Source organism: Pseudophryne corroboree, chromosome 10 (genome assembly GCF_028390025.1).
Source record: "Pseudophryne corroboree isolate aPseCor3 chromosome 10, aPseCor3.hap2, whole genome shotgun sequence".
Taxonomy (NCBI): Eukaryota; Metazoa; Chordata; class Amphibia; order Anura; family Myobatrachidae; genus Pseudophryne; species Pseudophryne corroboree.
The window spans coordinates 298,541,904-298,555,287 of NC_086453.1; the positions used below are offsets into that span (position 1 = coordinate 298,541,904).

The 13,384-nt window shown below is 47.7% G+C and overlaps 1 protein-coding gene across 1 annotated transcript in view; it reads right to left on the minus strand.

The window, feature by feature from the left end:
• LOC134966567 (espin-like) overlaps positions 1-13,384 on the minus strand; it is a 620,060-nt gene that overhangs the window by 42,066 nt on the left and 564,610 nt on the right. The window contains exons 10-11 of the mRNA XM_063943414.1: positions 8,062-8,213; positions 4,901-5,179 (exon numbers count right to left, since the gene is read on the minus strand). Coding sequence (XP_063799484.1) covers positions 4,901-5,179; positions 8,062-8,213 — 431 coding nt within the window. The remainder of the gene's footprint in view (positions 1-4,900; positions 5,180-8,061; positions 8,214-13,384) is intronic.

A 13,384-nucleotide genomic window follows, 5' to 3' on the forward strand; every position in this document is an offset into this window, starting at 1 on the left:
TCACAAGTTCTTCATTCTTCTGTGTGCTTCAACATCGTTCTCAAATCCTCATTCATTTCTTCAACATCGCTCACAAGTTCTTCATTCTTCTGTGTGCTTCAACATCGTTCTCAAATCTTCATTAATTTCTTCAGCATCGCTCACAAGTTCTTCATTCTTCTGTGTGCTTCAACATCGTTCTCAAATCGTCATTCATCTCTTCAGCATCGCTCACAAGCTATTCATTCTTCTGTGTGCTTCAACATCGTTCACAAATCTTCATTCATTTCTTCAACATCGCTCACAAGTTCTTCATTCTTCTCTGTACTTCAGCATCGCCCCCAAGCCTTGGCCACAACTAACTCTTTAGCATTACACGTCGGGTACAACGGCTAAGTTCTGCATGAGGAAAACCTACATCCGGCCATCCCTGCTCCGGCCCAGCTGTGGTTCCTCTTCCCTACCATCGGAAGAACCCCCGAGTTCTCAACACTCCCAACCCAGGTCAGTGACAGAGCCCCTGGAGCGACACTGAGGAACGGAGACCAGCACACAAAATACAGCAGCACAGTGTGTGAAAGTATGTGTACAACCTGATAGAAGTGCAGCGGCACTACCGCTGGTGTGCTCCCCCCCTGCTATGAAACCCTGGTACCAGTACAGAGTCTGTAACAGCGTGGGTCCCTGGAGAAGCGTGCACGCAGCCTTGATGATCGGCAGCAGCAGGAAATGGCGCCTTACCGCCTCTGGTCCCGCTCCGGGAAGCCCCGCCTCTTGCAATGGCGCGCGGTCCCTACAGATTTATACTGGCCATGTTACATATAAAATTTGACATATAAAATATACACATCAGTACACACAAGCCCTAATGGACATGAGCACCTCGGGGCATGAGCCCTGAGCCAGTCTGGTCAGCAGCGGGCACCGCAGCTCGTGGCCCGTGACCGCCGAGTGACATGCTGCCAAAACCACACCGGGGACCCGCTAACCAGGACCCCGGTGTTAACACTCACCGCACCTATAGATCTTAAGCATCTGTTAGGGGGTGGTGGCTAGCTGCTGGCACATTAGTGTATGTGCCCATGCCAGCAGCTAGCCACCACCCTCTAACAGATGCTTAAGATCTATAGGTGCGGTGAGTGTTAACACCGGGGTCCTGGTTAGCGGGTCCCCGGTGTTAACACTCACCGCACCTATAGATCTTAAGCATCTGTTAGAGGGTGGTGGCTAGCTGCTGGCATGGGCACATACACTAATGGTGTGTGAACAGCACCTCAGGAGCTCAGTGTCCTGTCAGCTGGGATTACGAATAGCACCCTCAGGAGGTTGATTCGGTCCCCCCTCTAAGTCCCACGAAGCAGGTAGACTGGTTACCAACCAGTAATACCTAAAAATAATAAACTAAAATAAAAAAATAAAGGAAACTCTCTGGAGCTCCAGAGAAGTGCACCCGGCTCCTTGGGCACATTTTTCTAAATTGAATCTGGTAGGATGTGCATAGAGGGGAGGAGCCAGCACACACATACACACACTGAAGGTTTTAAAGTGCCAGGCTCCAGTGGAAATGATCTATACCCATGGTACTAAAGTACAGAGCCCCAGTATCCACTAGGATGTAAGAGAAACTATGATTACAAGCGCTACAGCAAATGGCGGAACGTAATTGGGCCTGGAGGTCAGATGCCAGATTTTTCCCTCCCCCATACAAGGATCCTGCTCTACTCTCAAAGAGGATTTCACACAGCTGGTGCAGATGCAATGGATGCCTACACCAGACCACGAATGCCAAGGAGAGGCTAGAGTGGCATCGCTGGGTGCCTAGCCAAATGTAGCTATGGAGCCCACTGATGCACTTCTTTCTCCGCGATTATAACCCTTGTCATGTTTTACTGTAAAGACAAATAAACCTTACCTCTAAAATTAGTACAGTTCCCTTTACAATAACCCTGCATCCATGTGGTGCGACAAATTAGCATTTTAAATATAAAATACTTTTACTTACATACAAGGCTATTAACCAAACTGCACCAACATACATCTCTTCACTCATCTCAAGATATCTACCTAACTGACCTCTTCGCTCTGCACAAGATCTGCGTCTCTCATCCACACGTATTACTAGTTCCCACTCAAAATTACAGGACTTTATCAGGGATTCACCCCAGGGCCGAAACTGGTGGAGCAGGGGGATGGGGGCCATTTGGCCAAGGGGGCATGAGCCCTGGGTGCAGAATTTGAGCGGGTGTCGAGGAGTCAAAAGGAACAGGGATTTTTTGCTTATTTTTTTTATTTTTTACTTTTACCGGTAGTGCAGTGCTGCTCCAGTGAGAACGCAGACGGCTCCCGGGTCAGTGTCTTAGACCCACCTGTCTGCCTGCTGCTGGCTCCGACGCTGTGCGGGTGAGCTCCATTACCTGGGATCTTTCCTATGCTGGCTACTGTCTTAAACTCACTTCTTTGCCATGCAGGGCTGCGACTAGCGCATGGTGCACCGTGCAAGCTATAGAAGCAAGCTGTTGGTGCTGTGTTTTTCATCAGGCTATGATACCGGCTGCCTGCCCAACACCAACCGATAACAAGCTGCCGGCTACACACAATTGAGATGACACGCTGCCCCAGACTTCTGCTTGTTAACAGGTGCAGTCACCGATGTTACAGAAATCTAAGGCTCACTTTGCTAGCTATCCACTTGACAGTGGAAACTAAGGTGGTCATTCCGAGTTGATCTCAGCCAGCAACTTTTTGTTGCTGCTGCGATCAACTAGTCCACGCCTATGGGGGAGTGTATTTTAGCTTAGCAGGACTGCGATCGATTGTGCAGCCCTGCTGAGCTAAAAAAATTTCCAGGAAGATGTAGACCTGCCCTATACCTACTTACCCTGTGCGATGATCTCTGCGATGCTGGAGCCAGCTTTGACGTCAGACATCCGCCCTCCGTTCTCCTGGACACGCCTGCGTTTTCCTTACCACTCCCCGAAAACGGCAGCCAACGGTCCGGATCCGCCCTGGAACGCCTTCTTCCTGTCAATCTTCTTTGCGGTCGGCTCTGCGACCGCTTCCTTCTTTAGCCGCGACGTAACCCGGCTACCCCTGTCGCTGGGCAACGCCGCGCACTGCGGCCGCCGCGCATGTGCATTCCGGACCCGTTCGCACCGCAGCGATAAATCGCTGCATGCAAACGGGTCGGAATGACCCCCCAAGAGCCTGGACAACCTTCAACTCTCACCGAGTATCACTACAGCAGCTTTGAGGGGAGTTTAAAGACAGACTTTATTATCAGCACTGTGCTCCCAGTTAGCAGTATCAACCTCTGCATTGCCTCCCAGAAAGATGGACTTGGTGTAGCTTATAGGGGGATGTAGTGTAGTGATGTAGTGTACCATATAGGGTATGCAGTGTAGTAATATAGGGGGTCATTCCGACACGATCGCACGCTGCGCTTCTTCGCAGCCATGCAATCGAGTCGGAACTGCGCATGCTTTGCGGCTGCATTGCGCAGGCGCGTCGTCATCGCCGGGCAGCGTCGCCCCTAACGAAGAAAGTGGTCGCAGCGGTGGCCGCAAGAAGATTGACAGAATGAAGGCGGAACCCAGCGTCAACTCATCGTTTTCTGGGCGTGGAGATCCAAACGCTGGCGTGTCGAGGCGTTTGGAGGGCGGATGTCTGACGTCAAATCCGGGACCTGCAACGCTGGATTGATCGCACAGGGTAATTCTTACTCTGGTCTTGTTCTACACAAAACTTTTTTTTGCATAGCAGGGCTGCACAAGCGATCGAAGCCTTGCTATGCAAAAAAGGGCGTCTACCTGAGCGCATGGGCAGCAAAAAGTTGCTGCGTGCGATCAGGTCAGAATGACCCCCATAGTGCAGTATATAGGGGCATGTAGTGCACTGATGTGGTGTAGCATATAAGGAGATGTAGTGTAGTTATGTAATGTAGCGTATAGGGTATGTAGTGCAGTGTATAGGGGCATGCAGTGTAGTGATGTAGTATAGTGATGTAGTGTAGTGGGAAGGAGAAAATAGTGCAGTGATGAAGTGTTATGGTATAGTGCAATGTATGGCGACACAGTGGGGGCCTGTAGTAGAACACGCTGCTGGGGGGCATGTGACGCTTATGGCATTTGTGGCACATAGGGGAATATTGTCCAATAATATCCCCTTTTTCGAAATGTTTAATAATCTGATTATTTTGGTGTGACAGGGATTTTATTTGGGGGGGGGGGGGCTGGTGCCAAATTACTGCCTTGCCACGGGTGACGGAAATCCTAATTCCGGCCCTGTTCACCCACTCTGTGGAATGCTCTCCTACGCACAATAAGACTCACCTCTAGTCTCCACACCTTTAAACGTTCCATGTAAACTCACCTCTTCATACAAGCCTATCAAATTCCAGACCCACCCACATAACCTTCAATGCTTCCCTATCTAATTACATCCACTCTGTACAGTATACATAACCTCACATATTTTATCTTTCTTTACTCTCACACCCTCCTGACCCTTTGATAAAATTGCTGGGTGATCATATCACACAACCCATTAAGAACCTAGCAATCTGGTGGACCATTATGCAATAGATAGCACCTATCCTTGTGTATCAATGCCTATTTCCCTATAGATTGTAAGCTTGCGAGCAGGGCCTTCCTACCTCTATGTCTGTCTGTTTTTACCCAGTTTTGTTCTATTACTGTTGTTCTAATTGCAAAGCGCAACGGAATATGCTGCGCTATATATGAAACTGTTCATACATAAATAAATTCTATAATATGAGCTTTCATGTATATACCAGAGTAGAATGTAACGGACAGATAGAAGAAGCAAGCTCACGCAGACAGGGTTCAAAACCAAAACATGACAAAGGCACAGCAAAGAAAGCCAAACTCACAGCACCACAGAGCATATGGCGACATGGTCTTACCGTGCGTTTCTTCTCTTCCTCTTCCTGTATCTTCAGCTGCAGCTTCCTCACCATGACCTGGCGTTTCCACTCTGGAATCGCCCTTCCCTGCTCGTCATGTGTAGGGATCAGAGACTCGATATCAAGCTGGCTGTTCTGCACCAGGGCCGGCGGAGTGGAATTTCCATTCATGAGAGGCTCAGGAGACTTTATTGGCCCTTTACTGGGAAGGATTGCTGTGTTTGTCGGGGATGTAGCAGGAGATGATGGCGGCGGTGTTGTCGGAGATGGAACCTCTGACTACAAAGGAAGAATGCAATAAATAAAGGGGACATGTATAAGCAGCATTTTCACTGAAACATTATTAAACATTCAATTAGCGGCAATGGCCACAAAGTGTAGAAGAAACCATTTGGAAGTATAACACCTTGCTGCCACTGCAGGAATATAATGTGCTGCCAGGGTGCCGTAACTCTCTGTGATGTGCGCAGCAGCGTAATCTTGCTGCCTCATAACAGTGCACCTGCCAGCAGTTAAAAATAATGGGACTCAATTCGAGCTGGTTGAAAAGTAGTGTACTTCCGTAAGTATGTGGAATCGGACGTGCCTCAGGAAGCATCCAGCTGAAAACAGCTGCATTAGTGCAGGAATATAAGAACCCGATTCAGTAAGGATTGCAAATTCTGCTAAGTAGCAGAATTAGCAATCCTTTTAATCACATGCTGGGGGGTGGCCATTGCAGGGCAATGCAACTTAGCATGCTAATCGCCAGCACCCCCCTCCCCCTTCCCCCTCCTGAGCACGCTAAAATTGTGGTCGCACCGAAATTTCAGCGTGATCGCTAAAATTAGGGTAGCCTTCTGCCGGCGCGCATGCAGGAGGGCCGCCACCATTTATGTGATCGCAGCGGCTGCGTGTGATGTCACGCAGCCGCCCCGATCACGCCCATGCCACGACCCCTGTTTGACTACCACCGCCCCCGGTTTTTAAGCCACGCGCCCGCAGTGCTCCATGTTTGCCTAGGAAACGGAGAATGCCTTTGCCTAATTGACATGCACCGGCAGGGCAATTGTAAAAATTCCGGTTGGATCGTGTGTATACTTGTAAGGACGGTGTAGACACGCAGCATCACAATGTCAGTGGTATATGCTAAACTCGCAATAAATCACCATAAACTGTTCTGAAAACTTCAACACAAGAATGGGACAGTGTCCTAACAGCTACTCATAAATGCCAATATTATATTTTCAGTATAACATGCAATTAAATACATTTTACCATCTATGGTTTACCCCTTTAATATCCAAAGGAGAATCATATTTTCTCTAGCATTCCAAATACAAACATACATTAAGTAAAGAGAATAGACGGCTGTGACTCGAGATAATGGGCCTAATCCAGAGCTGATCGCTGGGCAGCGATTTGTGCACTGCTGCGATCAGATAGTCGCCGCCTACAGGGGGAGTGTATTTTAGCTGTGCTAGTGTGTGAACGCCTGTGCAAATTAATCCGTCGCACAAACCCATTGTGGTGCATACGCTTGTGCAGTTTGTGAAAACGCACAGCAGCAATTAAGCCTGAATTACCCCCAATATACAGCCTTCAAGCTAATAAATGTATTACTATCAGCTGCAGTTGTCTATATGCAGTAATCAGCTCCTCGACTTCGCTGCTGAAAGTCACAATTATCCTTACGTGTTATCCCCCAGCATCCCCAAGCTGGCATTTTATTTTAGTAGGTAATCTCAACACCCCTTCCCATAAATTTATCCACCAGCCAGAGAAAATTCGGTAACCACAAAAATGGTGAATGGGTGACGATACAATGACAATGATAACACATTCGCGCTTACAAAGAGATGCTTGTTTGAACGTGGCTGCTGTATGAAAATCTGCCTTAATGAATAACTTGGTATTTAATAAGTTATCTGATAGAGAAGGCACCATATTAGATTCACAAAGCAGAGTCCTAGAGATCACTGATGGTTCCTCTATAAGCCTAATCAATGATTGAACTGGTAGCCGGATGATAGGTCCTCAGTAAAAATGTCAACGGGTCCAGAAGGCCGACACACATATGGTCAACACAAGTTTTTTGTTTTAAATTCTAATTTTATCTACTTTTTCATCTTTTATGATCCACGTGGACTACAGTGGGGTACAGTAACCTTGCCTGAAGCGTGACCAGCGAAACGGTATACTAATGGTCTTTTTTTTGTGTGCAAAAAGCAAAAAAACAATCTAAATTTTTTTTATAATTGTGTCAAACTTTTTTTTGTGTCGACCATTTCCTTGTGACCTTATGAACATGTCGACCTTTTCTACTCTCTACCTTTTTTGACCCTGTCGACCAATTGACTGTAGACCTTTTGTACTTATGATCTTTTGAACCAAACCCGATTCAGCTGGGAGACTACAGGCCAAACGCAATGGGCTGCGGGATTCTGAAACTGCTGACATTTCTCATAGTTACAGTAGCAGAATGTAATGCAAAAGCTACTGGTGCACTTTAATATTTTTTTACAGTCCACGCATATCAGCCATGCCCTCGTGTTTTTAGTTATCCACATAGCGATCAGCTGTATCTCCAATCGTCCCCTATACTGCCACAGTTTATGGGGGGTCATTCCGAGTTGATCGTAGCTGTGCTAAATTTAGCACAGCTACGATCTTCTTCCCTGACATGCGGGGGGACGCCCAGCACAGGGCTAGTCCACCCCGCATGTCAGCCCGGCCCCCCCTCGCAGAAGTGCAAAGGCATCACACAGCGGCGATGCCTTTGCACTTCAAGAGTAGCTCCCGGCCAGCGCAGCTTTAGCGTGCTGGCCGGGAGCTACTCATCGCTCCCCGGCCCACAGTGGCTGCGTGTGACGTCACGCAGCCGCTGCGGGCCACTCCCCGCACGGTCCAGCCATGCCTGCGTTGGCCAGACGGCGCCCACAAAACGGCGGCCAAACGCCGCCGTTTCGCCCCCTCCCGCCCATCGACCGCCTCTGCCTGTCAATCAGGCAGAGGCGATCGTAGCGCAGCAACTGCGCAGTTCTGACCCGATCGCTACGCTGCGAAAAACTGCAGCGTGCTATCGGGTCAGAATGACCTCCATGGTGCGTTATTTATTTGACAGCTTCCCAGTACATGTCTCAAACACATTTAATGTGAAAATTATGAACAGCAAATATCACCTGCACATTTATGCCTTGTGGTCCGCTGCCTGAGAAGACCGTTGTTAGACCTTTGCTCTGTGGAGTTCGTTTTAAACTTTTCCCAGCTTTAATTTCGGCCAAAAGCTCAGAGTTGTCTCCCGTTGGGGACATCATGTTGAATGATTTAGTACCTATGGAAAATAATGTTACCTGTTAAAATGCAGTAAAATACAGTATTATAGCAATAGCATGCCACTGGTAGCAGTAATACCCAGGACTATTCCACCAGTAATAGAAATGCCCAGGACCAAGGGCGTAGCTCTACCATAGATGCCGGGAGTGCAGCTACTATGGGGCCTCAGAGCAGAAAGGGGCCTGCCTTCCATGTCAAAGTTACGTTATCGTTTTAGAAAATGAACTAGGGCACTACTATGGGGCAGAGCATTAACAACTGCTGCAGAGAGGTGTCTCACTAGAAGCATTGGGACAGGGGCCCCTTCAAAATGTTGCTGCGTGGCCCACAAAGTTCTGGCTTTGTCCCTGCCCAGCACTATGCCACCAGTAGTACTAATACCCAGGACTATGCCACGAATAGTAATAACCAGGACTATGCCATCAGTGATGGTAATAACCAGGACTATGCCACCAGTAATAGTAATAACCAGGACTATGTGACCAGCAGTAGTAATACCTAGGACTATGCCACCAGCAGTAATAATACTCAAGACTATGCCACCAGCAGTAATAATACTCAAGACTATGCCACCAGCAGTAATAATACTCAAGACTATGCCACCAGCAGTAGTAATGCCCAGGACTATGCCACCAGCAGTAGGTATGGCCAGCACTAGGCCACCAGCAATAGTAATACCCAGGACCATGCCACCAATAGGAGCAAAACCCAGGTTTATGCCACAACTAGTAGTAATACCCAGGAATATGCTACCAGTAATAGAAATACAGAGGCGGAATATAACAATACACAGGAATAAGGAATAAGCCACCAGTAGTAGCAATACCCAGGAACATAACACCAATAGTAGCAATACCCAGAAATATGCCAATAGTAATAGTAACAACCATGTACATAACACCAGTAGTAGTAATACCCAGGAACATAACATCAGTAGTAGTAATACCCAGGAACATAACATCAGTAGTAGCAATACCCGGGAACATAACACCAGTAGTAGTAATACCCAGAAACATAACAGCAGTAGTAGTAACACCCGGGAACATAACATCAGTAGTAGCAATAACCAGGAACATAACATCAGTAGCAGCAGGAAACCCATGCAAGTACGGGGAGAATATACAAACTCCACACAGTTAGGGCCATGGTGGGAATCGAACCCATGTGCTGTGAGGCAGTAATGCTAACCATTACACCATCCGTACTGCCCATAACATCAGTAGTAGTAACACCCAGGAACATAACACCAGTAGTAGCAATACCCGGGAAAATAACATAAGTAGTAGTAACACCCAGGAACATAACATCAGTAGTAGCAATACCCGGGAAAATAACATAAGTAGTAGTAACACCCGGGAACATAACACCAGTAGTAGCATTACCCAGGAACATAACAGCAGTAGTTGTCACACCCAGGAACATAAGACCAGTAATAGTAACACACAGGAACATAACACCAGTAGTAGCAACAACCAGGAACATAACAGCAGTAGTAGTAACACCCAGGAACATAACAGCAGTAGTAGTAACACCCAGGAACATAACACCAGTAGTAGTAACACCCAGGAACATAACAGTGACTAGTGACTGGCTTAGTAGTAGTGTAATGTCCAGTATTCTGAAACAAATATCAGCACTGACCAGTATCATGTCCAGCAGCAGTAGTAGTACAGTAAATACCCAAGCAAGTCTTATCCTTATACATTGTGAGCAACATTTCAATATTAAACTTTATACACTTTGATTACTAGTCAGGTGTCATGGTTTCTGCGTTAAGCTAGCCATACACTTATACGACTTCTCGGAGGGGAAAAGTCGCATACGATCACCCTTGAACTGCCTGGCAGCTTCCCGGTGGCAGGACTGCATATGATACATTGTATGCAGTCCTTGCAGCATACGATGTAACGTATACGACCCCAGCCAAGGCTGCCGGTACAATATATCTATAGTGCAGTACTTCCGATCTAGGGGTTCCGATCTGATGCTCACGGGACCGCGCATCGGATCGGAGGTAAAACACGCGATTTGCCAGTTCAGGAGTCTCCTAGACATAACCACATGAACTTATGGACAACACATACAGTATGACTGAGAAATGAACGTCACTCGTCTCTAAAGCAACGTGAGCTCCTAAAGCTTTTAAAGAACTTTTTGTGTGCAAGTTAACATTAGCACTTCCTCTTGCCTACTCTCACATAATGTCCAGGGGACATACACGGTCTCCCGGGAGAGTAGACCAGCCCCCCTGGAGCTACTCAAATCCCCTGAGAAGAGGGCGGTCCAGAGTTCAATGACGCAATTTGTGGTGAATTTCATCATTGTGACTCCTCACTTTACAATGCTTGTGGGGCCGTCATTGTCTGATTTGCGGAATCTCCTGGGGTCGGCAAATATGGGATTAATGAAGTTATTACAGACTACATTAAAGCATTGAAGGGTCTCATGAATTTGGTCAGAAAGTGTCAGTCTTACAGTCCTTTAATCGGTGTAATACTGGACTGGCAAATGAGGCACCATCTTTCTGGGGATATAGGGCCTGATTTTGGTCCAGTCGGACCTGTTCCCATTCTGCAAAGTACCCATTTTTGGTACTTTGCGCATGTGCAGGATCCATTCTGCGTGTTCACAAACAGGTCCTACAAAATAGGACGCAGAGAGGCAGCAGGCAGACTGTCAGTGACTGACAGTCTGCTGCCGTCTGGGGGGCGAGAGAGGGCGTCTGTTTGTGAAAACGGAGTTGTGTAGCAGCGTTTTGGGGGGTGGGAAGAGGTCTGGGATCTCCATCATAGGTCAGAGATTTCCTGGCCTCTGCGATGGGCGGCATCATGGGTGCCGTAAGCTGCTCGATGCTGACTGAGTAATCCAATGCTGCATCCTAGGATGCAGGTCAGATCACTACTGCAGCAGGAGGCGTCTGCTGCATCACCAGACACAGCTGAATTAGGCCCATAGTCAGAATATATTATATATAATATATTGGAAAGATGGCACATGCGCAGAAGACATGAAATAGTCTGGCACAGTACAGTGACTTCACTAACTTGTATGCAGTGCTATATATTCAAAAAGAGTGCAAGTAAAGGGAGAAGGACGCCACACAGGTACAGCCAAAGAGGCCAAATGGTCTGTCCTAGAAGGATGTGTGGCGTGAGGTCATCCTGAATCCATGTGCACCACACACACGACATCAATGACTGAAAGCTTCCCAACAAATGTCTGAAGGGCTCTGGAATAGGACAAGAATTGATCATGAACAGACTTGGGTATGCACCGCAGCACCCCTGTGTTAACCATGCATTCTCAAATATGTACTGCACATACCTACAACATCAGGGTATACTACCGTCCATATGGGGAAGAGTGGAGGGCAGAAATGCTGCAGAAACAGTGCAGGTTTTGTAACATCATGCTGGCATCACACTGGGGCAGACCAGCACAGAGACGCAGATATGCCAGGCAGCGTTCATACGCATCAACTGTCGCTAGTACTAGCTAGCAGCTTCTGATTGGCTGATGATGGACTCACGCCTGAAGCTGATTGGTCCTTTCCTCATTGCTCGTGCCTATATTATATTACTTTGTGAGTATTTTACAATGAATACATTTTTTGCTATTTTCAATAGTACACGAGAAAAGGAGATTTATGGTAGACTTACTATGGTTAAAACTCTTTCTGCGAGGTACACTGGGTTCCACAGGGAATACATTGAGGTGTAGAGATGGATCTTGAACCAGAGGCACCAACAGGCTAAAGCTTTAGACTGTCCCAGAATGCATTGTGTAGCCTCCTCTATAACCCCGCCTCCAGGCACTGTGAGCTCAGTTTTGTTAACCAGTCCAATGCAGAAGGCAGATGTTAGTCCCATAGAACCACGTTCTCACGACAGGAGACGGGACTAACGGCTAATGCCATACGAACCCAAAGAAGCTAAGTGCGTCAGGGTGGGCACCCTGTGGAACCCAGTGTACCTCGCAGAAAGAGATTTAACAATGGTAAGTCTACCATAAATCTCCTTTTCTGCAGCAGGGTACACTGTGTTCCACAGGGAATACATTGGGGATGTCCTAAAGCAGTTCCTGAAGGGAAGGGATGCACCTTAGCGGGTATGAGAACCCGACGTCCAAAGGAAGCATCCTGGGAGGCGGAAGTATCAAAGGCATAGAACCTAATAAACGTGTTCACCGAGGACCACGTAGCTGCCTTGCACAATTGTTCAGCGGACGCGCCACGACGGGCCACCCAAGAGGGTTCAACAGACCGAGTAGAATGGGCTTTAATAGCAGCAGGAGCTCGAAGTCCAGCCTGCGCATAAGCTTGTGCAATCACCATTCTAATACATCTGGCCAAGGTTTGCTTATTCGCCGACCAGCCACGTTTGTGGAAACCAAACATAGATAGAGGCAGTCCTATCCACATATATACAGAGAGCCTGTACCACATCTAAAGACCACTCTTTGGAGGACAAGTCAGAAGAGATGAAGGCTGGAACCACAAACTCCTGATTAAGGTGAAAAGATGACACCACCATACGTAAATAACCAGGGCGAGTTCTAAGAACTGCTCGATCACAATGAAATATTAAAAATGGTGGACGACAGGACAAAAAGGCTAATACCCCTTTTCCACTAGCTCAAAAAACATAGGAAAATGCACGGGGGAGCGCATTTACTCGTGTTTTTTGCTAGTGGAAACGGCTCCCTCTGTAAAAACCCGGATCAAGTGATCCGGGAATCCTACCCGGGATGCGTCCTCTTCTACTGCCTCAACACCCAGACATCCTCGTTCAGGGTCCTTGTGTCTACCAGGACCTGGCCAGACTGGCTATCAATAGACCCTGCAGGTCTGAGAGCCAATGCCGTCTGGGCCATGCTGGAGTGACTAGAAGTAGTATTCCTCCTTCTTGCTTGAACTTCTGTAGTGCCCTGGGCAGGAGTGACACTGGAGGGTACACGTATGGCAGCCGAAAGTTCCATGGAATTGCCAGTGTATCCACGAACGCTGCTTGAGAATCCCTTGTTCTTTATCTGAAGACCGGAACTTTGTGATTATGTCGGGACGCCATCAGGTCTACATCTGGTAGACCCCACTTGTCCACTCCACTCCACTCTCTTGAAGACTCCACTCTCCGGCGTGCACGTCCTGATGACTGAGGAAATCCGCTTCCC